Here is a 27,958-nt window from a genome sequence, read left to right on the forward strand (position 1 = left end):
CAGGATCTTACTCTGTGGTTCACTTAACATGGAGCTTGCTATTTAGCTCCTTAAAACTATAGTGATCCTCCTGCCTCAGCATCCTGGGTATTGAGTTTATAGGTGCCATTCTGCATGTCAGGCAGATTTTCTAAGATAGAAACATACATCACTTAAACTACTAACTTGTTTAAAGTCCCCCACAGTGCCAGCATCTAGTCACTTCTTTAGTGGGTACCTATTATTGTTAGCTTTGATTTCACTGAATATGTATTAAATTTTCCTGATGTTCTAGAATGACACAGAAAATGATCTTGGCAGTCTCTCTCTCTTCCTCCCCCCTCCGTGTGTGTGTGTGTGTGTGTGTGTGTGTGTGTGTGTGGTGTTTAGTCCTTATACGTGTGCAGACAGCGGGGTCATCTCCATTAGAGAATTCTTTGCCTCCAGTCTCTCTGTGACCTCCTAGCTCAGCCGACAGAACGAGTTTCCATAATGCTATGCATATGATTCATCTGTCTGGCTCAAGATCAACTCACTCCACACACTGGGGAAGGTGCAGAATGTTTAAGATTTGTAAAATGAAAGAAGAGTATCTTAAGATATTCGCAGTATCTTCCTTCACTGGGTGAGTATCAGCGGTTGCTAGATTAACATGTAGCTTTCCTTTTTATTGTATTTCAGGTTATGCACATTTTTAAAATGCTTTGTTTAAGTGGCCTTGACTATTTTTTCTCTATAAGAGGCAACATTGCAAGGGTGTGGTGTATTGTTTGATTTGGTGTTTAAAGCTGGGGTATGCTGTACAGCTTATATCATTGTATTTTTTTTTTGTTTGTTTGTTTTTAACATAATCTAAAAGCCTTGTCAATCGTGAGCCTTGCACCTCTCACGTAGGTATCACTGGACATGAAAGCACACAAGGCCAAAGCAAGGGCAATGGGATTCGAGAACTTGACTTAGGCTAAGAACACAACAATGCTCTACCTTCCTAAGAATAAGAACACATAATAACATTTTTAAAAGCTTAGTTTATGAATGCTACATTGTCAGAGCAAATGGCTAAGCCTCACAGGGGGACAAAGACATCTGCTTTCTCTTTTGGCCTTTACTTTTGAAAAGAAAACTGTTTTTACAGAGCTTATATTTAAGATCAAACATCAAATTATTATTTTCTCTTAATTCATGTTTGACTGCTACAAATAGGAAGAGGATCCAAATCAAAACAGTGAGTGAGTCACAGTGCAACAGTGAGCCAACCCTGAGCAGCCTGAAGTCTTCAGTTCCCTTGTCTTGAGAGCATTTCTAAGCTTCTTCTGTGTACCCACTATGAAAAGATGACAGTGACACTTGTCCCTGAGGAGCCTCTGCTTCATATGGGGAAGAACATGTAGCCACTGTCAGCATGTAACACATACTTGCACACAGTCATGCCTGGGATGGAGAGTGTAAAAGAGGGAGAGGGTGACAGATAGAGGTGACAGTCCCTTACTTGGTCAGGAAGCAAACGCACATCCACAGGCTCCTTGCCTTCCAGAGTAAGCTAAGAAAATGTGACTCACATTCAAACAACTCTAGATTTTCATTGTGTGGTTTAACTGAGATCAGGTATTATAGATATGAGTCCATCATGGGGTGTGAAACTCCCAGGGGTTCTCATGCATTCTCACTGGCCTGGGGGGGTCCCCAGTCTCACCTGATCCCTTTCAGCCTCTCCTGTTCCTGCCACCACACCTGCTTGTGTTGCTTGATCAGCATCTGCTCTTTAGCCGCCCTTGACGTCTCCATGGTTTTTCTAATCTACATTTAGAAGAGAACCAAAAGAAAGACAGTGTTCAAACTTTGAAAAATGTATTTTCTCAGATCCAGGGAGAGTTGGGGGGAGGGGTAAATAGTGAATATCCTCCAAACACATGCCTGAACTTCTCAAAGAATTACTGAAAATACTACATCTTTTGAAATGTATTTCCACAAAAGAAAGGTTTCCTGTTTTAACAGTCATCATTGGTACATCTTCTAACACACGATCCACCTAAAGTAAGTACAGAATTAAACATCAGCGGGAGGAGAGCTGTGCATGCCAATAATCCTGGCACTCAGGACCCAGAGGCAGGAGAATCATAAATTCAAGGCTAGCCTTAGCTAAGCCAAGACTTTGGGACATCCTCAAACAAGCAAACAAAACAAAAATAGCAATTAGAAGAAAATAAATTGCCTGGAATACTGGCCAATTTGGAGAACAGGCATCTAGAGCCTTGAAGGCAAGGTATGTGCTACAAAGGGCAGAGCTAGAGAAGTGACCCAAGCCCTTGCAGGAGCCTAGAAGATTATGGGTGGATCCCAGACATTGAATGGTTAGAGTTTGATTTTGATTTTCATTATGACTGTGCCCTGTTATTTTTCCCCCTAGAAGAAAGAAAGTATTTTAGGGGAGCTCACAGTTAAGAGACTTTGAATTTTTTTAAAAAAGACTTTGATTTTTAAGAGACTGAATATTTTAAAGAGATTGAAATTTTAAAGAGACTGTGGGACTCTTAAGGTTATTCAGATCTTGGGGAAGAATAAGAAAGTAAGAGTTGAGGCTTAATAGTGATACTTTTGTGTCAAGTTGACAAGAGGTCAATTTACTGGCTGGTTTTGTCAACTTGACCAAGCTGGAGTTATCACTGAGAAAGGAGCCTCCCTTGAGGAAATGCCTCCATGAGATCCAGCTGTAAGACTTTTTCTCAACTAGTGATCAAGGGGGGAAGACCCAGCCCATTGTGGGTGGTGCCATCCCTGGGCTGGTAGACCTGGGTTCTATAAGAAAGCAAGCTGAGCAAGCCAGGGGAAGCAAGCCAGTAAGCAACATCCCTCCATTGCCTCTGCATCAGCTCCTGATTCCTGACCTGTTTGAGTTCCAGTCCTGTCTTCCTTTTAAACATCCATGTGGAAGTGTAAGCTGAATAAACCCTTTCCTCCCCAACTTGCCTCTTTGTCATGATGTTTTGTGCAGCAATAGAAATCCTGACTAAGACAGAAAGGTTTCCTGCATTTACAGTCATCACTGGTACATTTTCTAACACACAATTCACCTAAAGTAAGTAGTACACCTTAAGATGTACTAAAAAAAAATGAAGTTGCTGTGGCTTTTTTTGTTTGTTTTATTGTTTTTTTGTTATTTACTTACTTGCTTGTGTTTTAGACCTATTTTTGCTGTTGTTGTTGTTACTTTATGTGTAATGGTGTTTACCTTCATTTGTGTCTATGCACCACATGAATGCACAGATGACAGAATAGAGTTTCAGATGCCCTAGAACCAGAGTTAGAGATGGTTGTTAGCCACTATGTGAATCCTGGAAAGCAAACCTGGGTCCCCTGGAATAGCAGCAAGTAATGTCTGCTGAGCCATCTCCCTAGCACGAAGTAATCTCCTCACTTCATTCTCAAGGAAGACTTCTCAAGAGTTTCCATACATTTTGTCCCCATTTTGGACCCATGTTCCCTACAAGGCATTTAGGCACCATTATCCCTGTTTTATGTATGAAAATGATGAAGGCCATGAAGATTTGGCTCAAGGATTTGGTGAAGATCATAAAGCTTGTAAACATATCACAGTCATAGACCCTTGGTGTTGTGTCGGATTTAATCTAAACTCTCATCATAAGATGGGAAAGGTGCTTTAAGCCCAGTGTTAGAGGACATGGCTTTAGTCTCAGCTTCTGAACCCAAGAACAAGACCTAGAACACACAATTTGGAGTCATTCTACTTCATAGCTTTATAAGAAAACTTTTCAGAGTCAGGCAAATAGTTATTACAAGGTACTTAACAAAGAAATACTGAAAAATTTTGGAAGATGGAAACTTATTTTTGCAGCTAAATGTAGTGTTCACTGGTTTCTGTGGCCTTTTAACATGAAGCACATGAATGCTGTGAGGACTTTGCAGCCAACTCTGTCAAGCTTCGGATGGTTGCCGTCTCCCTGATCTGTGCCCAGATCGAAAGCAGCCTCTTTCTCAGAAGCCCCATGCATCTGGCTTCTGGCTGGCTCAGACAGAAGGAAGATGCCAGCTGTGGAACATTTCAGGGAAGGAGACGAGGCACAGCCAAATCATCATCAGCATTACCTACCCCTCACTTCAGAAGGGCCTCAGGTTCTCTAGTGCTCCCACTTTTCCATGGATGTGGTTCCAAATAGCTCTGAAGTTTTGTCCCGAAGTGTGGTAGCACCCCACTCCTTTGTCCCATCCCTCTGACCTGAGAGTGGTGGTGACTGCAGCAGCTGTCCACCTCGATGCTGCCCCACAGACCTCTGGTTCCTCGTTCTATCATCTGCACAACTACCTTCCAGCACTGAATGTTGCTTAACTCCAAACCCCAAGCAGTGTCTGATTCTTGCTTAGACTCTACGTATAGCTGTGTGTACTTCAGACTTTGTATTTCTCATTAACACTTTTAAATATTTATGAACATACAAATCAGGACTGGAGAGATGGCTCAGTGGTTAAGAGCACTGGCTGTTCTTGCAGAAGACCCAGGTTTGATTGCCAGCACCCACAACTCCAGCTCCAGGAGATCTGAAATCTTCTTTTGGCCTCTGTAGGCACTGTACTCACATCACACACACAGACACACACACACACACACACACAGACACACAGACATACACACACACACACACACAGACACACAGACATACACACACACACACACACACTCACACACACACACACACCTACAAAATCTTTAAAAAAGAAAGGGGAAATTATAAACTGGACAAAAATGTACATATTTAATAATTTCTCTTCCATAAACTACTCTGCTATAAAGTACTTTATAGCAGTGAAATATCTTCTCTTTGAGAAGAGAAGTTCCACAAAGGGATCTTATAATGCATGCTATTTCAATTGCTGCTCACTGATTACTTTAACCTTGAGAATATCTTTGTGCTCTTCTGGTTTCTGATTCAAAATTAGGGACACGAGGAAACAAATTAATCTAAAGAATGACTTCAAAGAGACAAAAATCAAACCTTTTCCACAGGAATTCATGAGGATGTTGTAATTATGAAGTTTAAGAAAAATGAGGTAGGGGACATTGGTAAAAACAATAGTTTCCACCTATTGAAAGATGAAAGAATGGGTTATGTCTTCTGTCTGGCACATTAGCCCTTGAGTTAAGAATGTCTAAAACCAATTTAAAATTTTTACCATCTACAGTCCCCAAGGTTTCTTGCCACAGACACAACTTTAAAATTAGATTCCTTTGACATATTCAGTCCATGTTGTACAAAAAATTAAAACACATTGCTGGAAGATGTGAGCATATTTTTGTAGCTTAAGGAAAAAAAATCAATGTTGTTGCCTTTGGGCCCAGAGAAAGGCCAACTAAATAGAATATAAAAGTAAAAAACTAAGCTACTATTTTTCATTAAATACTTGAAACACTTTGTGCAACATCTCCATTGTTTATGTTTTGTTTTCCTGGAAATTCAGCCATGGACTCTACTTTTATCCTTGGGCCACAAATAAAAACAACATCGAAAACAAACTTTTAAAAGAACTCAAAGATTTAAAGTTATATCTTTAGTGGGTTTTTTTAAGTGATTCCAGTTCATTTTCCTGGATGACAAGCCATGTAAAATCATTTTTAAGGTAGATGATGATATATGCAGAATGCTGATGATTTAAAATACTTTCAAGAAAGAATGTCAAAAATGATGGACTCATTAAAAGATCAGAAACAAAAGTCTACTTATGATTATCTAAGATAAGAAGCTCTGATTAAGCCTTCTGAAATACTACAAAAGACCTGTGGGTCAGGGAATCTACGTTCAGAAACAGAACATCCATAAGCAGTGTATAGCTGCAGCTTTAATGCACATTCTCACATATTTTTCAAAATTCACTGGGATGTGCTGTGAGCGCTACCAATAAAGAACTGTCAACATAACAAAGAACCGCTACCCTAAGATGCAATTCTTCCGCTGCCAGACTAGCAGTGACTTAACAAAGAATTCTACAAGGCGCTGGTGAAACATGCTCACTCTTAAATTCCAACGGGAATACAAAATGATACAAGCCCCACAGAAGGTAATACGATTATACATTAGATGTTTTCATTGATTAACTATGACCTGGCAACATCATTTACAGAAATATATCTGAAGACCATCCTGGCTAAAGTGTACAGAATTATTCACTGCAACACCATCTGCAAGAGAAAAAAGACTGAAGAACAAAAATTCCATCAGGAAGTGTTCTTTCCAAAGTAAATTGAACCCGAATCTGATCAATTCTCTAGGTATTACTACCAATTTTCAGAGACTACAAAGAGAAAAACATGTTTCGTGACACAATATGATGCATAATTCAAACTGAAAGAAACTGCAAAGACCAATGATGTGACTTCTTCGAGATACAAATTATGAAACTACAAGAAGATAAAGGAAGAAACCTAACAAAAGAGAATTGCAACCTCTGGGTTGTTTTCAGATGCTTCTTTGAATACATTTTGAGAAAAATCATCTGATGCAACCAAGAAAATTTAATAATACTAACTAAATAATGCAAATTATTGAGAAGTTGATAGTTTCATACACAGCGGTGGAAAGACACAAGGCTTTTACATTCTGATGTTTTAGAGTAACACAGTAAGTGTTTATGAATGAAATGTATTATGACATCATCACCGGCATAATTTTGCTGCAGAACAGTTCAGCACAGCTTGGCAATATTAACTCTGGCATAAACAAAACTTGGCCAAAGCTGATCTTTCCTGATGCTGGGTGATATGGCATAGTCACTCAGCATACCATTCAGAGTAATTGCATTTTTGTGTGTCATTTTCCCTGAGGTTTAAACGACTCAATGGAAAGATGCTTGAATTGAGCAAGAAGCTATATTCATCCTAAGCAAAGAAATTCAAATAATTATGTAGAGTGTTTTTAGACATAATAAATTGTGACTGGAGACACAGTGTGCCAGAAACTGGCCTCGGTTTCCAGCCCAGGACCACTACACAGCTTCAGATTAGAAACCGCTCTTTGGAGGGCTTGCCGTTTACTTCGGGGTCTCACCTGGCCTCAGAAACTGAGCATGCTCGGTGACACCGGGATTATACAGAACAGCATCACATCTATCCCTTACTCCCATGACACTAACGACCTCCTGTCAAGTGTCTGAGGGGTTCAATCTAGCTTGAGGTGCCATTTTCCTTATGGGTCCAAGTGTCGACATCCTACAACCCCAGATCTATTTACTATTGTCAGAATCCTGTGACATTAACAGTGACAGTTAAGACTGTGAATCTCATCTGTAAAAGCGGAACACATAGGTAGTAAAAATGAACAAGAATATGAACATGGTTAATACGAATATTCTGAGTGAATTGTTATCCACATGATGTAGACATAATTACTTTTTGAGCCTGTATACATTTTATTAAAATTTAAGTAATAATAGAAGCAAGACTAACAGAGATGGCACTGCTGATTCTAGCTAGTACAGACTGTTTGGCATATAAGCATTTTTAATTTACAATATATTTAAGAGCTTTATTTAATTCCCAGTTATTTAATTCTATTTAAATTCTTGGGTCTTTTAAGGAAACTCTATTTAGAAATTACTTGCATCCTTAAAAGTAATTAAAAGTAAAATGTCAATGTGAAGTCTCTAAATTGAATGAGAAAAGCTCCAAAATCCATGTACAATAATGTTCCTAAAACACCTCCCTTAATCCAGATATAATAAAATGTAAATTACACAAAGAAAAATTAAAGTCTTAGAAAATTATGTAGTAGTTTTCTGAGCACATTCGTTCTCACTAACCAAAATGCAAAACAACAGCTAAGACATGACTTCTTTAAAAACATTTTTTTCTTGTCTTATGAATTGTGGAGATTAAAACCTAGAATCAAAAACTTAACAGAATGATCACTTCAGACTGAGACATCTTCAATAATTACAGAAATTGAAAAGTACAAAATATAGGCATCATTATTTCTAGAAAATATGTAACATAAAACATCTTTGGGGATTATCTTCTATTACAAACAAAAAGTCAACAATTCAACATATATGTCAGCTGACAGCAAAGCCCATATTGCCTCACATGTGTGACCCCAGGGGCCTGAGGTGACAGCTAGCACTGTGACACTGGACACTGGTGACACTGGAGAAGTATTCTGAACTTGTACTTAATGTTGAAAATGAAAGCTTTTAGTAATTAAAGTATTAAATGTGTGGCCTTGGCTAGGGAACTTATCATCAAAGAGAAATTGGCCTTGACCAAATAATGAATTTAACACCTAATTAACTATTGCTCAACAGTCAAGCAAAATGTCTTTTGTTAGGTGGATTAGTGATCGTGTGTGTATGTATGTATGTATGTATGTATGTATGTATGTATGTATGTATGTATGTTTGTAGGTAGGTAGGTGTAGGTAGGTAGGTAGGTGTAGGTAGGTAAGTAGGTGTAGGTAGGTAGGTAGGTAGGTAGGTAGATGTAGTAGGTAGGTAGGTAGGATAGATTGGATGGATTAGATGAATTGGATGGGTGGACAATGATGAATAAAATTAGGAACAAATATTTACATATCCTGATATTGACAAAGATGCAAAGGATATGCTTGTAGTACTTTTGCTTTGGAAAGAAACTTTAGATTTCAATACACTACAAATATTCATCAATTTTTGGCAATATTATAAGAGTTTATCCCATGGGATAGAGGTTTCTAACACATGGGAACGCCTCTGTATAAAGGTTTCATGATAGTAGGAAACATCACAGAATTAAAGACAATTCACAGTTTTACTGTCCCCAATTTAGCCATGCTTGTTACTTGGCTTTATTTTATTTTTGTTCCTGAGACAGAATTTGGCTATGTAACCTTGGATGGCCTTAAACCACAGTCTCCTGCCTCAGATTCCTGAGCACTTAGATGTCTTGGTTTTAAATTTTCTATCTATCTGCTGTCTGTTTATGTGTTTGTCTGTCTGTCTCTGTGTATGTTTGTCTCTGTCTGTGTGTGTGTCAATGGTTTCTGTGTGTCTGCTGTCTGTCTATCTGTCTGTCCATCCGTCCGTCTTTCCGTCCATCCATCCATCCATCCATCCATCCATCCATTCATCCATCCATCCATCTATCTATCTACCTATCTATCTATATATATCCATATATGTGCGTTTGTGTCTGTCTGTCTGTCTTTCTCTCTCTTCCTCTGTGTATTTGTCTCTTTCCTCCCTATATGTGTCTGTTTGTCTTTGTCTGTCTCTCTGTCTCCTGTGTGTGTGTGTGTGTGTGTGTGTGTCTGTGTGTGTCTGTGTTATGTGTACATCTACTCACTCAGGTCATTAGAGGCATACATGAGCTCTGGAGGACATAGCATAACTATAGGCATCTGCCCTTCCTTCTACTTTCTTTGAGACAGGGTCTCAAAAGACCCTATCTGCTGTTACATGTACAGGCTACGTGGCCTGTGCTCTTCCAAGCATTCTCCTTCCCTTGTCTCCCATCTCACTCTTAGAGGGCTGGATTACAGAATCTGCCTTTCCTGTGGATTGTGATGGTGGGGGCTCAGGTCCTCATGCTTGTACGGCAAACACTGTGCACAATGGGGTGTCTCCCAAGATCTGCTTAGTCAGCGTTTAGTTGCTCTTGCGATCTCAAGTCCAGTGACATTTCCTAAGGAAGCATGCTTTTCTCAGTTTGTATTTAATATATTTACTTATATTTATATATTGCATAAATATATTTATTATTGTATAGATAATTATATTTATATATTGCATTTCTCCCAGGGCTTAATGGATAGATTACCTCTTTATCTCAGCAAACAGTGCCTTCTAAAAGGACAAGGAAGTACACTATCATAATCCCATTCTGTCTGCAGAGATAAATAGCAAACAAAGCCTAAACGTTGTAGTCTTCACTGATTAAATAATATGTAGGAAATAATACAAAGATAATATTAAAAACATTACGAGGAAGCATAAAATTTTGTATTCATGCTTACAGTGGATAATGATAAATACATGGTAAATATGTGTCTACATATGCTTGTGAGGTCTCAGAACGTGTCACAAACCATTCTTCCAGGAGGATAGTCATGGGGCTCCTCTCTGAAATTACCTGAATTTCTGCTTAATATGACAGTATTTATAGCTGAACCTGAGCCAAGTACACCATATCCCACTTTGTTAAGTAGGCACCTCAGCTTATGCTGATATAGCTGAGGGAAATCTGTAATTTCTTGAGACGAAGGTATCACATGCACTTTGCATTAGGAAGAATTGCCTTTTAAATAATACTATTAATAAAGGCAACACAAAACCATCCAATTCCTAAAACTTTAAATATAAATGAAAACTTGTAAATTGATGTACTCCTTTACCAGGCTTGTCAATGCAACCAAGCAAAGCAACAATGAAAACATGCTATATTTAATGAACGATACTCTTTGCATGAGAAAACTAAGCGTTTTCTAAAATACTACACACAATCATTTGCATATGACCCTTTTGAATTTAGTCAAGGTTATCCTATGCATGGTATTGGACATTTATGGGAGGAGAAAAAAAAAATAAAGAAAATTCTAGAACAGAAAATGCTCAAGGGCATATTTATGTGGTGTTAGAAAAAGAGCACCAATCAGGAAATAGACAGTGGCACTTCCCAGAATGTTTTACTTTTCCTAGCGGGTTGGAAATGGTCGAAAGCTAATAAAAGAACCATCTTTCCAAAAATGAAGTTGAATGTAGACGTAACAATGGCACTGCTAACCACTGCAGCGCATGTAAATTATATTCCCGCACCGGTCAGGCTCAGGACAGCCAATGAGCGTTAGCTGCAGCTCTCTACTGTTAACAGTTGGAGATCCGAAAGACCATCTGGACAGCCACTTGTTTTGTGTTTTCAATGTAAACACTACCATATCTCCTAGCAATTTCACATTTACCTAACTTAAAAACAAATAAGCCAAAGACCTCTAACCTTCTGCTCTGCGGAAGCAGATGCTGACTTTGTGGCTTCGGTTAAGGCGCGCAACTGCTCGTAGTCCACCGGCTTATACCTGGAGCTTCTCATTCCACCTTTCATATGCATTGTCAAGATATCTGTTTTTCATAAAGACAAAAAAAAATAAGACAGGGAAATTGTGTCGCATAATTCAAAATCAAATTTAAGGGGGAAAATGAGGTTAGATCACATTTTTATTTTGAAAAGCATATAAAGGATGGTCACGACGTCCTTGATATTCTTCATACCCTGTGTCTAGACCCCCTTAGATCATGGCTGCTGCAGTCCTTGTAGAACATGGCTTCCAAAGGGCAAGAGAAAGAGCAGTTCTGGATGAGCTAGAACGTTGCCGGTGCTAGAAACGACAGTGCTGTTCAATTTACTTAAGCTTCAGACACTGTAAACAGTGTTAGGCAACAACAGGAAACATTTAAGCATAACATGTTCGATGTATTAATCAAACTACATGACGAGATACTGTAGCCATCAATAAATTCCTAACCCAAAAGCTAAATTTGAAAAAAAATTTCAATTAACACTAAATATGCCATCGTTCAAATAAGATTCTAAACATGTAAAATATCTGTGTACTCTTCACCCTAGACATCTAATCTCCTAATTTGGTAGATTAACCTTATTGATAAATCTCAGGAAGAAGTCCACTAAAGCCACGGCATAAACTGCAAGAACCTGAATAATTCTAACCAAAAGTCACATTTGCATCAATATGGATAAACAATATCTATAAGAGAATCCAAATGTCTTTTTAAAAAAACACATCAGAAGAAGGAAGCATTGTCCTATCCACAGCTTGTGGCTGAAACAGACCTTGTGACAGAGAAGTGACAGAATTGTATAAGCAAAACCAGCTTTCCTTATTAAGACTGGAGAAATCAGCATTCCAAGTCTGCATCATATCAAAACCGCATAACATGCTATAAATCAAAAAAGACAGATGGAAGTAAGGGAAAAAAATACCTGAGCTGTCATTTCTCTGCATCGCCACGAACGGCCAATCTCTTCGATCCATGCTTCCCGTGTCTGTCAAGGAGCAAGGGACACCTTACATTTACAGACCAATTTTCTAAGGTTTCTTAAAGCTGTGTGCATGTAATTATTTTCAAAAGTGATAACCAGGAGTGGATATTATAATTCTATGTCCAAGAGTATTTTTTCTATGTCCTTCGTGTGTGTGTGTGTGTGTGTGTCTGTGTGTGTGTGTGTGTGTCTGTGTGTGTGTGTGTGTCTGTGTCTGTGTGTGTGTCTCTGTGTGTGTGTCTCTCTCTGTGTGTGTGTCTGTGTGTGTCTGTGTACACTAGTAAAGGTGCACATGTGGGGTTCATGTGTATGCGCACTGGTCGTCCTGAGAGGTTAACGCTGATATTCTTTCTGAAGAGCCAACCTCCACAGTTTTCTTGTTTGTTTGTGTGTTTGGTTTTTTTGTTTGTTTTTTAAACAGCATCTCTCATGGGATCTCATGGCCCATTGATCAGATAGTCTCTGTCCATTGTCTCAGAGTCCACTGAAGAGACTGTGTGCTGAGGTCAAGCACACACCACCTTACCAAGCTTTTATCCAGAGCTAGGCATCTAAGTGGGTCCATGTAATTGTGTGCCAAGAATGTTATTGACTAGCCCCTCTCCCTGGTCCCGTCCCCTCTTCTCTTCCAGTCTTCTTCTTTGCCACTCCTCCCCTTTCCCTCCTAATTCTCTTGGATGCAGTTGCCCCAACTGACAGGTGCTTGGTGATTAGGAGGGGGCCATGGGTCTTAAATTTGGGGAGAAAAGAGACAAATTTGTTGAAGAATTAATTCCGCACTTTTACTCTAAGTGACACAGTGTGGTGCACATGGAGGTGCGCCACTCTTTCCAGGAGTGACTTACCGCTGTGGGGACTCAGTCTGCATGCAGCCTCGGCAGAGTGCAGCCTCATCTAAAGACACACCCTTCCGGGAACAGACATCCCCTGCCCCCCCTTGTCCCAACCCAAGGTGTGCTCATGTGGAAAGTGTACTTCACAGATTCCTGCCGTGTAGGGTTTTACTTGTTCCATCCTGGCTCCTTGTCCTTCCTTTCATAGGTGTGGATCCCTGAAAAACACCTTGTGCCCCCCAAATCTGCCCCTGAGGACCCGTCTGCAGTAGCACTGAAGTGAGCAGGTGTCTCTGTAGGGAAACTCAGCTCCACTGCAGACAGGTTAATTAGATGGGGTTGAGTTCCAGCGCCCTTATTTCGTACATTTTTGTTTCACATGCAGTGGGAGAAACGACTCACATCTACTGATATTTACAGTAACCTAGATCTTAGAGGGAGGAGAAAACAGCAAAGGTCTGCGACTTTTTTGAAAACCCTGTGAAAATGTCATGTGTAGATTGCCCACCAGCTTTAGGAATAAGGTTATAAACTTTAGTGTGTAATTAGCTTGTGGGTCTTTGGTCACACACATTCTGTTTTAAGGCTTTAATGACACTGGCACCCTGCCTATCACTTCTCTCTTACACTACCGCTTACCAATAAGCTTCTTCCAAAATTCACATCCTATCTGCCCATTTCCACAAGTCAAGATACCTCCAGCTTGATTGACATAGCCACACCTTTCCATCTGAATCAGGGAGGGGCTCTGGCTTCTCTCATCCTGTTCCTGTCTCTTCCATGCTAATGCCTATCTGTCCTCACATCTGCATAACAACCAATTTGATGACTTGTCTCCTTTGATAGATATGTATTACATCATATTTCCACTCATAGCTTGTAATGGTTACTCTTCACTGGCTATTTGGTTGGACTTACAATAACTTGGGAGAAACACCTCTGGACATATCTGTGAGAACATTGCCAGAGAAGTTACTGATGAGGAAAGATGTGGTGGTACCATTGCATGGCCAGCATCCCACAGTGATGTAAAAAGAAAGAGCAGAGAATGGGCTCCAGCATTCTTCTCTGTCTGCAGGCACTAATGACCAGACACTTATATCATGCTCCCACTACCAAGCCTTCCTTCCATGATGGGCCGTACCTCTCAGACTGGGAGCCAAAGTGAAACTCTTTACTTGCTTTTGCAACACATTTTATCATGACAACAAGAAATTAATTCATAGCATCCTTGTTAGTTTTTTGTCAGTTTGACACAATCTGGAGTCATTTGAAAAGAGGAACCTTAATTGAGAGGTTGTGAATAGTGATTGGTGTGGGAGGACCCAGTTCATTGTGGGTGGTGTCCATCCATGGGCAGGTGGTCCTGAGTAGTGTAAGAAAGCAAGATGAGCAAGCCATGGGGATTGAACCAGTAACCAGTGTTTCCCCCATGACATCAGTTGCTACCATGAGTTCTTGCCCTGACTTCCCTTGATTATACACAACACTCCCGCAAGATAAATCAACCACTTCCTCCCTGAGTAGCTTTTGTTCATGCTCCTGATTACGGAAATAGAAACAACCAGGACATGTGACTCTAGTGATCACACAAAATAGTCTAAGTGTTCAACAAATTTTACTTGCAGGCATGAATAAAACTTTTCTGGATATCTTCTAGCCGCTCAGAAGAATTCTGATACCGATTTCGAAGTACACGGAAGCTACCCTTTCCCAATCATTCCTTTTGACTTCTTTTAATGTGCTTTAACGACATAGCTTACAGACAGAAATGACAAATGTGGATGCCTCTACCATTGGGTAAGTTAAATGAAGGAAGTGACAAGGGGCAAGCCTAGAGGAAATGGAGGGAAAAGGAAGAGACAGACAAACACTGCTTTCTATTTTATACTGTAGGTACCAGACACATAAGGACATCTCCTCAACAAACCCACGAGAGGTTCTTAGGTCAGGCTTTCTGTACCTTGTCTATTGCTTTCACTGAGTTCCCCCAACCTAACTTATGTTTTTCTCTACCTAAGAGATCTCACTGACCTTCTGGTTTGTAAGATTAGGTTTTTCTCAATGGACAGCTTCACCCCTTTAGACTTAGATATATATGGTATTGAAGTTCTAAGCTTCAGGAGCTTAAGCAAAATAAGTCTTCTGATTCCCCTTTCTGCTACCTTGGCTTATGAGGGCCATATTTTGTATAATTTCATCTCCTGGTTTGCTGAGAAAAGCCATACAAACCATATAACACTCCTTACCACCTATGCTTCAAATCTTATTATTACATTTATTTACTTATATGTATGTGTGCACACACATGCGTTAGTGAGCATGTGTGTGCCATGGTACACATGTAGAGATCAGAGGATACCCTAAAGACTTGCTTCTCTCCTTTCACCACATAAGTGCCATGGGTCAACCTTGGGCCATCAGATGTGGCAGCACTTAACCTGCTGAGCCATCTCATCTGCCCAAAATTTCAAGTATAAGTATAAAAATCTCACCTTAAGATGACCTCTAGAAACCAGCACTGTCACCAAAAGCCAATTTGTCTTCATAAACTTGAAATCTAGTTTGGTTGACCCAACTATATATAAAATTCATACGTACTTAAATCTTTTGACATAATTACTATTTGCCCTTCAATACTACTGTGCACTTCTAAGGAATCATTAAATTTGGACACCATAAAAATGGATTTATTTGTAGTATTTTTCATGTCAAAGAACTAAATAGACATTTGGATTTAGGACTTGGAAAATTTATACACACTTGTCTTGGTCCAGCTTTTCCTTTTAGCATTTGGGATGCCTCGGATCCAGGAGGACCACAAGGATCTGGCAACCAGTGCCCAGCGGAGCTATTCACATAATAAAACATTCTGAAAATAAGGCTTACTCTTTATCAGTGTGGCAAACAAACCCAAGCTGAGATGAAATTGTTTGGTGGCAAGCCACCAAAAGGAGTTAGCCCTGTTCACTGTGAACATCCGCACAGTGCACAAAGCCTGCAGCTTATTTCATCAGAAGAGACTCTGCTAGCTCCATCCGGGTTTAACACAGTTCATAAAATCTCAGAAGAACAAAATACATACTTCCCGTGTGCTTCAGATGAAGGATTGTTACGCTATGCTAAAAGCACTCTTCCAGATTCATGAGCAAATGCGTGCCGCCCAAACCATTTACTATTCCGCTTGCCAGTGAAAAATCCAACCCATTTAAATGTTTTAGGGTGAGTATCTGCTGCATGAACAGGGTCTCCCATGCTCAATCATCAGGAGTACTTGGTTTTAAAAAGTACTCTGTGCTTATATTATGTGACAGTTTAGAACATGCTTGGATGCTGTCAAAATGTTAAGCCTTCTTGATAGATTTAATTACCAAAAACATTAAAAACTAATGGATTGAGGAAATTTTCTTAGAGTACAGGATGAATACTTTTATACACAATGTAATGATAGTTTTTCAGTAGCAAGAGATTTGAAAAGCATTTTAATGTAAAGTTCCATTATTATAGATCTGGTAGAGAGGCAGGAGTGGGTGGATAGGTGGGGAGCACCATCTTAGAGGCAATGGGGTGGGGGGTTCAGGGGAACTTGTAGAGGGGAGTCCTGGAACGGGTAATAACATTTAAAATGTAAACAAATAAAATGATCAATAAAAAAGAGAATTTGACAAAGACACATGGGCTTAACTAATTTTCTACAAGGCAGATGAAAAGTCAGGATTTCTCCAAAGATGAGAAAAATAGGTAGCAAGATTATAATTTATAAAAAGCTTTTTCCGATAGCATTAAAAGTTATTTTCACCTGTTTTCTGGGGGGGGGGGGGGGCTTTTAATATTCCGAGGAAGAAAGACTTATATTTAGACTTGAAAATTGAAAGATTTATAGCTAGTTCATTATTACTGAAGTCAATATTAATTGTATGGATATATGAATTAACAAGTTACCCATGAGGATAAGTTTCCTCAGATAACAAAGATTTTACCAAACAGCCTGAGATTGCTAACAGCATTCAATAGCTTTGATATTGTATCAGAATTATCATCTGTTCTGTATGACAGCTCTCAAAATATTTTAAATATTAGTTCAAATAGTATGGTCAGGGTCTAGCTTGAATTGCCCTTTTCCCCCCTATCCAAAATTTCTTTTTAAATTCTAAGCAGAATGATGCATAACAAATATCTTGGCGGTAAATCCAGGCATAACAGGAAAGTTTTAACTCTAAAGAAAAAGCAAAGCAGAACAAGGTATCTAAGAATAAACAGCTTCAACAACTTATGAAATCTGTTCTCTAAAATGCTTCAAAATCCACTGTAGGAAGTAACAGGAATTTTGAGCAGAAAGGACTCAGTCAGCCCCGTATCTAAGAGTGCAGGTAACCTAGAGAAATGGATCTTCACCTAGGGATTCCACAGCCTTTCTGATAACCTGATGTTGCCCACTGAGACCCACTGTGGAATCCTGCCCAGCAGAGTGCTGTGGCAATAGTTTGTGTCATTCAAGCCACAAGCTCTCTGGAAATGTTTTGTTCTCCACAACAGCAATCTGATAATTCTTATGGTCCTCCCAACCTTTGTGCACATACATACTATTGTTGACATTTGGCACACCCTTCCTAAGCTACCTCTCTAGCCTGTACTTCTCAGTCACATTACAAGCTTGCTACTGAGACCTCCTCCAGTTCAGACAGATGACATCCCCATGTCCTCCCCACTGTTCCTCTTATTTATGCATTGACTCCAATGTTTGCTGAACATCTACCATAGACTAGAGATTGTATCCATGCCCCTGTAGAGACTCCTTTCTTCACTGTTTCATTTAAAACAGCCCCGTCAATGTCTAATCATCTGTTAAGTTTCTACTTGTCAAAGCCTAAAAACCTGGTCATCTGTCAGTCATTTCTGAACTATCCAGATAAGTTCCTGGAGAATCACACACACACACACACACACACACACACACACACATACACACTGTCTTTGTCTCCCTCCCTCTCTCTCTCTCTCTCATTTCTGGGTATGTATATATACATCTATATGTGTATATAGATGTATATATACATATAAGTTTATATACATGCTTATATATGCATACACATAGAATGTGTGTGAATGTTTTGCCTGTGCATGTCTGTGCTCTACATACATGCCTGGTGCCTGTGGAGGCCAGGAGAGAACATCAGATCACCTGGAATGAGACGTGCTAATGGCTATAAGCCACATCACTGGACCTGGGTTCTCTAGTGAGTAGCCAGACTTTGTAACCAGTGAACCATCTATCCAGCCCTTTCCTGGAGCATCATGACCCTACTAACAGTAGGGTGACAGTAACAGTGTGACAGTATTCCTGAGATTTCTAGTTAACTTTACTTTTGATTTTACGTGGTCACACAATTTTATACAGATTTGTTTTGATTTTCAAGAGAAATTGTTTCCAACACCTTCTTTAACTGAGTGATTAAAAACCTTGTCCTTTTTTGTGTGATTAGTTGTCACAAATGCATCGCTTTTTCTTTTGATTACAAGCTTGTTCATTAAAAGGAAACTGTGCAAGCCAAGGCCAACGCAAGGTTATGAAGTTCAATGATTAAATGGAATTTTGATGTGTTTTTCCCTGTTACTGCTGAGAAATGTTACCATCTGAAGTTTGAGACTGGAAGAGACAGTTGATAACCGCTCTCCACTTTCATCTTCCTAACAGAGTGCAGTTTTGTGCAGGGCTGGAATATTGTCCTTTTGAGGCTGTATGTGACCATGCAGTAGAGGAACAACCAATGAATTGTAAGAAATCAGAGAGTAGACTTGCTTTCTCCTGCAGGTACACACACAAACACACACCCACACACTCACACTCACACTCACACTCACACACACACACTCACACACACACACACACACACACATCCCTCTATCCCTGCCCTCTATTCCTCCTGCCTGAAATGCAAGTACAGAGAGACAACAAGCGAGGGACCATTTGCATGAAGGATGCACACAAAGAACTGCAGAGACGTAAGAAGAGAGGAATCTGGACCAGTGACATCAAGACCTTGCCATCCTTACCCTGCGCCACTCCCTCTGGACACAATGTTATGAGAAAACTAAATCCCCAAGTTTCTGCTGTCGGTTTCTGCAATTTCCAACCACACAAAATTCCCAACTGCTGAATGACTAGGGTAATATAAAGCACCCTCCATAGCAAAGAGCCTTTGGGGTCCTTCTATAGAAAGCAGCATCAAAACTGTTGTAAGAATTACACTACAATGCAGATGTATTGGAAAATATCACTGGCGTGGCTCTTCAAAAGTAGCACAAGAGATTTCCATCTGGCAAAATCCCCATTTTAAAACCTCTATCCAGTAGAATGTTCCCCCTTAAACCTAGCCAGAGGAAAGTGTGTGAGAGGGTGTGTGGGTGTTTCTGGAAGAAGAAAGAAAAGAAAATACCTCACAACTTAACTAAACTATTAAAAGGTAATGTGGCAAAAGATATGGGCAAAAGAATGGGCCTGTGGGCTTGTAATCTTCTAGAATGAATAGTTTTTCCACAAAGGATCAATTATACAGGAAACAATTTTCTTATAAAATAGTATATAAAAGTAGTTTTTTAACATTAACAAGAAGTAGCAATCTATTACAGCTAGCGACAAAGACGAAGCTGCTTGGTGGCAGCGCCACAGTACAGGATATTCTAATGCCTCGGGAGAGGATGGAATGTTAGAATAGGAAAGAAACACGTTCGTGTTGTGCTCCTGCGCGCTGAGATTTGAAAAGATTTCTATGCTGAGAAGTAAAGAAAAACTGATCCCAGTTAAAGATGTCTAGATGGTGTTTGGAGAAAGGGCGGCAGGAAAGCAAAGAAGAAACTAACAAGATCACTTCCTTCCTGTTTCTTTTGCCAGGCACCCCACGGTTGAGTTATTTAAAAAAAAAAGTCTGCTCCCTCCCTGAAGGCAAACTTACACTCTGAGGCAGAGTGGGGTAAGTTGAGGTTTTTAGCTGCCCTACCGTCTTATAGTCTACGTGGCTAGTTGTCTTCAGGGAGACACGCACCACGTACCCCGGTCTGACCATCATGAATGTGCAATGTGTGGCAGAGCAGCCCCGAACCTCAGGGGCATTTGAAGTAAGGGGTACTGTAGCGGGAGGCCTGGCTCCACCCCTTCCCACGGTAGTTTCAGCCAATCCCTAATTGAAGCAGCAAAGCTTCAGTTATCTCTGACTTCACAGCCTCTCGTGAAAGAATTTTATCACCATCATCCAAACAATGATTTCAAATTTGTTTTCTGAAAAATCTAAGTGTTATTAAAACTAAGGAAAGGAGAGGAAGAAAAAAATAAGTTTCTATTTTCTAGATTTTGCCTGTGAAGTGTGAATGGGGGAAGAGAGGGGACCAGACACTGGGTAGCTCAAAGACAGTGAGTTTTGTACATGGAATTTTCTGCTTGAATTTAAATGTGCCACCAGAGGCTGGAGAGATGGCTCAGTGGGTAAGAGCCGTTGTTGCTCTTGCAGAGTTCTATTCCCAGTACACATAAGTCCAGCTCACAATGATCTATAGATCTATTCAGGTGGTCTAACATACTTTTCTGGATATAAGAGTATTGGATATTTGTATCATGTTAAGACACACACACACACACACACACACACACACGATGACGCTTTTTTGAAGTACCATCAAAATATTTTGATTCAAGATAGGAATGGTGGCGCACACCTTTAATCCAAGTACACAGGTGGGTCCCTGTGGGTTTGAGGACAGAAATGGCTATATAGTTAGATCCTGTCCTTAAAAACATAAAAAATAAAAACAGAAAAACCTACAACGGTCAATAATATGAAATACCAACACAACTACCATTTATTGGTAGCAACCAATGTCAGATAAGTTGACATGATGAACTGCAATATGCCCAGTCAAAATAACGAAGATCAGCATGGTTGGGGGTGCCTCTAAGCTTGAGACGGGGGACTGAGAGTCCCAGGCCAGAACTACGTACTCAGAGAGAGTGAGGGATCGGGGTGGGTGACAGCCCATGCTTGCCTAAGGTCAGGGATGTATCTCAGTTGGTAGAGTGCTTGTCTAGCATTCAAAAAGCCCTGAACTCAGTTCCTGACACAACATGAAATCAGATGTGGTATGAATTATTTCAGCACTGGGGAGGCAGGAAGATCAGAAGGTCTTCCTCAGCGACACAGTGAATTCAAGGCCAGCCTGGAGAACTTGAAATGAGATCCAATCTTCTCCCCCTTCCTTCCATCCCTCTCTCTGTCCCTCCCTTATCTCTTCTTCCCTTCCTATCCTCAACAGGCTCTCTGTTTCAATCTGTGTGTCTCTGTCTCTGTCTCTGTCTCTGTCTCTGTCTCTCTCTCTCTCTCTCTCTCTCTCTCTCTCTCTCTCTCTCTCTCTCTCTAAAACAAAAGAAAAAAGAAAAAAAAAAAATTCCAGGACCTTAGAGTGAAGACATTTCTTTACCAGATGCTAATCCAAAGCGAAAAACCTAAGAAGTTGGGCACTATCGAACTAAGAACTTCTCTAAGGAAATGAAACGGCCACTGACAACCTAAACATTAGGAAAACACATTGCCATCCAAGCATTTTCTTTATAAAAGTATAAACCCAGGATCTATATTTTAAATGCATATAAATTAGTAAGAAAAAATATTGACAACTTAGTTTTAAAAGCCGGAGCAGAAAACTTCAAGGGACACTCCACGACAAAAGACGCCTTCACATACCAGGAAAACATGGTTTAACCCACAACATGACAGCACCATCAGCATACCATGGTAGCTAAAACCGAAACAAAATGCTCAGTGGCCGAGAGAGAAATACTACAACACGTGCATGGTGGGAGGAGCTCAACGGGTGCATCTACTTCAGGAAAATCGTTCAGCTGCCCCTGCCTCACCAGCCCACTCCTATACACCCAGCAGAAGTGTGCACATGGCATCATCACAAGAGGCAGGTCAGCATCCCCCTGACAGACCATGAAGGACGACGTTGGTGTTATGGTCTGAATGCTGACACCAGCTCAGAGGGTGTAGTGTTAGTAGGAGGCACCTCATGGGAAGTTATGAAGTTGCAAAGTCTCTTCTCTCTGATGTGATCAGAATCGGGGGGGGGGGGAGATGGAAGAAGTATGCTTTCCGTTACCATCATTGTGCAATACCTCTCAGAGTGAACACATCAATACTAACACACACCCCGCCCCGAACCATAAACAATACGTGTGTGCTCTTTAGTCATTATCTATAGTGGTAGTGTAAGTTGAGACGCTGTCACAGATCCACTTGGATTTTTAGTTACTGGGGATTCAAGAAAGAGTGAGTGCTAAAAAGTACTCGATATTAGCGATCCAAATCCTATTTGGATTGAGCCGAGTATACTCCTGGTCCTGTCCAAAGGGAAAGGTGAGAGGGTGCAAGGTATGTCAGAGGCAGGTGCCATTCTTCTCCCCAGCACAGCATTAAATTAGCTGCTACTTGATCTCATTTAGAGCTGCCATCTGAGGTCTGTGTGCCATAAAAGCATGACAGAATTAGCAAACTTGGTGAGAGACACTCAGCTTCTTTGAAAACAAAATCTGCACACTCTTAATAGCACAACATATTTCATACTCAAAAAGTCACCATAATCTGTTAATATTATAGCAAACTTACATGCTGACAGATAGATTACACATAAACATAAAAAGTCTAAAGCAAGGTACTAAGTAAGAACATTACTTTTTTGTCATTTGTATACATTTTATTGGATATTCTCTGTATTTACATTTCAAATTTTATCCCCTTTCCCCTGACTCCCATCTCCCTACCCCCTCCACTTGCTTCCATGAAGGTGCTCCCTCTCCCAACCACCCTCTCCCACCTCAGCACCTTGGCATTCCCCTTCACTAGGAAAATGTGTCTTCCCTGGACCAAAGGCCTCTTTTCCCATTGATACCAGAGAATGCTATCCTCTGCTACATATGCAACTGGAGCCATGGGTCTCTCCATGTGTGCTCAGTGGTTGGTGTTTTAGTCCCTGGGAGTTGAGGAAGGTTTGGTTGGCTGATAATGTTGTTCTTCACATGGGGTTGCAAACCCTTTCAGCTCCTTCAGTCCTTTCTCTAGCTCTTCCATTGGGGTCCCTGTGTTCAGTCCAATGGTTAGCTGCAAGCATCCTCAACTGTATCTGTGTGACTCTGGTAGAGCCTCTGAGGAGGCATCCATATCTGACTCCTGCCAGGAAGCACTTTTTGGCATCAGCAATAGTGCTTGGGTTTAGTGGCTGCATATGGGGTGAACTCCAGGTGAGACAGTCTCTGGATGATCTTATTTAATAAAAAAAGTGCATAAACATATTTAGGCTGTGGAGATGTCTCTGTGGATACAGTGTTCACTATACATATGTGAAGACCCTGTATTCATAAGAAAGCTGGGCAGTATATGCCTGTAACACCGGGGCTGAAGGAATTAAATTAGATATAGACGGGTCCCTGGAAGCTTGCTGGCCAGCCATTCTGGACAAAACAATGATATACAGTTCAGGGAAATATGCTGTCTCAAAAATTAGGAAGAGGAGAGATATAGGAAGACACCTCATGTAGACCTCTGCCCTTCACGTGTGCACACACAGATAGATACATACAAACATGGGTACTAACAGAGAAGGATACACACAGACACACAAAAACCAAAACAGCATGCATACACGTATACATACATACAAATATATTTTCTTTCTTAAAATATTTGAAATGGGAAAACTACCCCCATTACCAACACCATTTTTTCTCCTCAGAGGCTGTCCTAGAACTCTCTTTCTCTGTAGACCAGGTTAGCCTAGAGTTCAGTGATCCACCCACCTCTGCCTCCCAAGATATCTACCACCACTACCTGGCAACCCACCTGTTATCTGGATCTTTTACATTGGGAAGATACACCCGGAATCCAGATCTTTTGAAGTGGGAAGAGCTACCCTTAATCTGGGTCACACCTTCTGCTGGCAGCCCATTAAAGGATACAGTGGTGTTTTTTATGTCACACCTTGGAGCTTGTCTTCCGATTTACTCTGTTCTCAGAAGAGCCTTGGAAAGGCTGAGATGCAGATACAAAAACAACAGCCACTGCTGCTCACACTGAGGCAGCCATACGGCCTCCAGGAGGAGCTTTGGGATAAAAGCACCTACTGGGAGAATGCAAGGCCTAGATGAAGCTCATCAGCTTTTCCAAGACCCACTGGACTCAGAGCAGGAACTGCCAGTCTGGGCCAGCAAACCAGCCTAGCTGTTCCAGGGGAGAAAAGAGCAGACAAAACCCCCTTCTTTAAATTGCCAGAGAGGATATGCGTCAAAACCAACCCACCCACCACTAGTACACAATGTGTATGTGCTGTGCTTTCTCTGTTGTTACTTTTGAACACTTTCTATCACTTACTGGTTTGTGTGTGTGTGTGTGTGTGTGTGTGTGTGTGTGTGTGTGTGTGTGAGTGTATCTGTGTGTGTGTCTGTGTGTGTGTCTGTGTGTGTGTACATCATAAATTATTAAATTCATGCATGCATGCTTCAAAAGAACAACCCTGTTATATAGTTTCAAGCAAGTTATCACCAAGGGTGGTAATCCTATTTTTTAGGAATTTTTTTTCAAGACAGTTATTTTTAAAAGATTTTATTGTGCAAAGATGGCTACCTATTTTTGCCTTGCTGGAAAATACCTGTGGTGGCTTTCTGCTACCTTTTGTGTTCCCAGCAGGCCTCTCTGTCCCTCTTATCTGATAACAACAGGCTCTGTTGCCATCACAGATGACAGAGATGAGTATGTCACCATGTCACCAGTCAACTATACAATTCATATTGGTTCTAACTTCAGGATGCATGATTGATTTAATTCACAGGCTTGTGACTCAACAAAGCCAATCACAAGTTAAAATTATTTTGTACAGAAATCTGTTGTCTTTCCTTGATTTATCATGTAAAGCAACATCAACTAAGAGAGTGTAAGTGGTTATCATACGTAAGTTTGAGATACTAAAACAATACCCCCAAAGGGACATTGCTACCAATCTAAAATTTTAATGCATTTGTGATTACACATGGGATAGTAATATTATGATAGGCGTAATTATGAGCCCACTAAATATATGATGTATTTTTCATTGTACATAAAATCATTATGTTAGGTGTAATTATGGCCTGGTTATTTTCATTTGAAAATTAAGCATGACATAAGGAGATACAATTGTGTGTCAAGTTAACAAGGGTAGTTGGACATTCTTGGTTGTCAATTTGACTATATCCAGAATTAACTAAAACTAGGGGTTCTAGGTATGTATACCTGTGATGGCTTTTTTCTCAATTAAATCATTTGAAATAGGAAGAACCAGTTTTAATCCAGCTCTTTTGAGGTGAGAAGATCCACTTTTGATCTTGACCACACCTTCTGCTGGCAGCCTATCCAGAGGACGTGGAAGAAGGAAGCTTGCTCTCTGAGTCTGCTTGTTCTCACTCTAGCTGGCAAGTTCACTCCTTCACTCGCACTGGGGCCCCCTTGAAGATTCCAGCATATACTAAAGACCAGCTGAGACATCTAGTCTCATGGAATAAACTACTGCTGGATTCTTGAACCATTCCTTTGTAGATGGCTATTGTTGGACCAGTTGGATCACTGCCTGTAAGCCATTCTAATAAACCCCATTTATATAGAGATTCAAGTAATCAAGTTCTGTTTCTCTAGTGAACCCCGACTTATATATGCATATGCATATTTACTATGTATGTGTAAATATATACATATTATATGTACATAGATATATAGTACATATACTATATATATGTATACATATATACATATCTAGTAGATGACTGCAAGCTACATATAAAAATGCCACAGAAATAATCAATATAAATTCAATAATTTTGGGCTCTATATTTATCATACTCTTTCAAAAGAAAAAAAATTTTTCCTCTCAAAGTTTAATTTTACATTAATTTCTATCTTTTGAAACTTTCGCTAACTTTATGGAAAAGCTGCAAGCACAGCAGTGGAAATCTGTTTTATGAAGGAGGCTTTGGTTTCATGGACATTGAAGCTTCCCGGTCACTCCTACACTCTTGAGGGAGTCATCCTGCAAACAGAACAATCTTCCATGCAGCCACCAGACAGCCCTCAGTGAGATGTAACATTGATAACACTGCAATCAACTCATCCTTAGCTGTCACTCCAGTTTTGCCAAATTGTTCTAGCAATGTCCTTCCCGGCGAAGGCCCCAGTCCAGAGTCAGGCGCTGCTTTAGCTCCCACGTTTCTTTCCCCTCCTTCAGTCAGCCTTGCTGCTCTGTCTGCCTTTGACTTTGAGGATCCTGACACTTTGTAGATTACATGCCACTTTTCTCTGTGATTCCTCGTGATTAGATGCATGTTGGGTCAGTGACAAGAGTGATGGGTTCTTCATACTGCAGTCTGCTTGCCACTTGTCCCTGGTGTCACTTCCAACATTTAATTAAAAGACTTTCTGTGCAAAAAAAAAAAAAAAAAAAAAAAAAAAAAAAAAAAAAAAAAAGCCCACTTGAAAGTTACTCTTTTCGCTTGCAATTAGTGTTTTGTGGAGAGGCAAGTTTGAAATTAATGAGGTTAGGCAAACTATACATTTGTTACCCAGATTCACTGTAGGTTACCATCAGCTACTATGAATAGGTATGCACCAGAGGCAGCTACCTGGACATGGGTTCAAGCCAATAGGAAGTCATTAACTGTACTGGGTGTTTGGGAACCCAGTGTAGCCACAAGCTCTTCTCAGGGTGAGCTTTAAGCACAAAAACCATATACTGGCTTGACATACTTCATTTAGCAAGAACAGTCAGCCAGAAGCAGAACTACATAAGCTAAAAAGCAAGGTCAGTACATTTAAAGACTTTTCCAGAACTGTCTTTAAAGGCATAGATCTTTTCTTTGTTTGTTTTGGCAGAAGGTGCTATGTGCTGAGTTTTATACCTTGAATGATACTTGCCTCATGGCTTCAGTAGTACTGAGGTCTGGGCGATTACTGTGGTGTAGGGACCTGTTACATTCCTACATTTATTCCAAATTATCTCAGATGTGGTCACTGGATTCCCTTCCACTGGCTTCTGTGTCCCATGTTTTGTAAAACTGGTGTCCCTGTCCTAGCTCATGGTGCTGTGGTTTTGAAGTCTGGCATGACTCAGGTAAGCTCTTCACTTGGACCACCACAAAATAGAAACTGAACTATTTTAAACCAAAAGCCTATTTGCAAAACCATCCAGGCCAAGTGCAATGACCTGTGGTCTTAGGACTGAAGGTTTTGTGCACTTGTTTCTCATGAGCCAGGAACAGCTCGGGGACACTGGGCTTCTTGTTTTCATTGTTGTTCCCACTTTCAATTCAACCAAGCAAAGTCATCCACTCCTCCGTTCTTTGTCATATTTAGAATCCCTCGATTTCTTCTCTATCCCCCAAACTTAGAAACTGTTTTTGTGATAAGGTCAGACTACTTTGTCTTAACTGTCAACTATCAGGGACTTTAATTACATGCCCAAGTCTCTTTGGCAACATATGACAGCAGTGGAGAAAGATGACACATAGGGTGTGTACTGTGGGTGGATTTTCTCAGGGATGCCCTCTCAGAATTCTGCCTATGGAGGCTGGAGAGATGGCTCAGAGGTTAAGAGCACTGACTGCTGTTCCAGAGGTCCTGAGTTCAATTCCCAGCAACTACATGGTGGTTCACGACCATCTGTAATGATACCCAGTGCCCTCTTCTGGTGTGTCTGAAGACAGCGACTCATATAAATAAAATAAATCTTAAAAACAAAAAAGAATTCTGCCTATTACATATACAGAACACTAGAATGGTGTCTGCCATTGTAAATTTAAATACGTTAGCTACTATTGCTGTTTATTATATAAAAACTCAGGGGATTAAAAAAATAACATTGCCATGAGTATATAAAATAACATTCAATTGACACCAGATAGAAAATATACATTGGTGAGACTTTCTGAAAGCTTGTTTGGTGATGTGTAATGAAAGCCCAAGTGTGTCTATTTTCAGAAATATATCTAATGTTATAATCAGAGGTACACATGCAAAAGAATCAGTGTAGTAATTATAGTATAATTCAT

General features: G+C 40.3%; 1 protein-coding gene across 2 annotated transcripts in view; it reads right to left on the reverse strand.

The window, feature by feature from the left end:
- Nucleotides 1-12,002, reverse strand: part of CCDC148 (coiled-coil domain containing 148) — a gene marked incomplete at both ends in the record, with an annotated part of 183,164 nt that extends 171,162 nt beyond the window's left edge. The window contains 3 exons of one of the 2 annotated variants that reach the window (XM_080927015.1): nt 1,673-1,776; nt 10,949-11,070; nt 11,951-12,002. In XM_080927015.1, coding sequence (XP_080783141.1) covers nt 1,673-1,776; nt 10,949-11,070; nt 11,951-12,002 — 278 coding nt within the window. The remainder of the gene's footprint in view (nt 1-1,672; nt 1,777-10,948; nt 11,071-11,950) is intronic. The other variant, XM_080927016.1, reaches the window with a different exon arrangement.
- Nucleotides 12,003-27,958: the final 15,956 nt, after the last annotated feature.

This window comes from Micromys minutus, assembly GCF_963924665.1.
Source record: "Micromys minutus genome assembly, chromosome: 13".
Classification (NCBI taxonomy): Eukaryota; Metazoa; Chordata; class Mammalia; order Rodentia; family Muridae; genus Micromys; species Micromys minutus.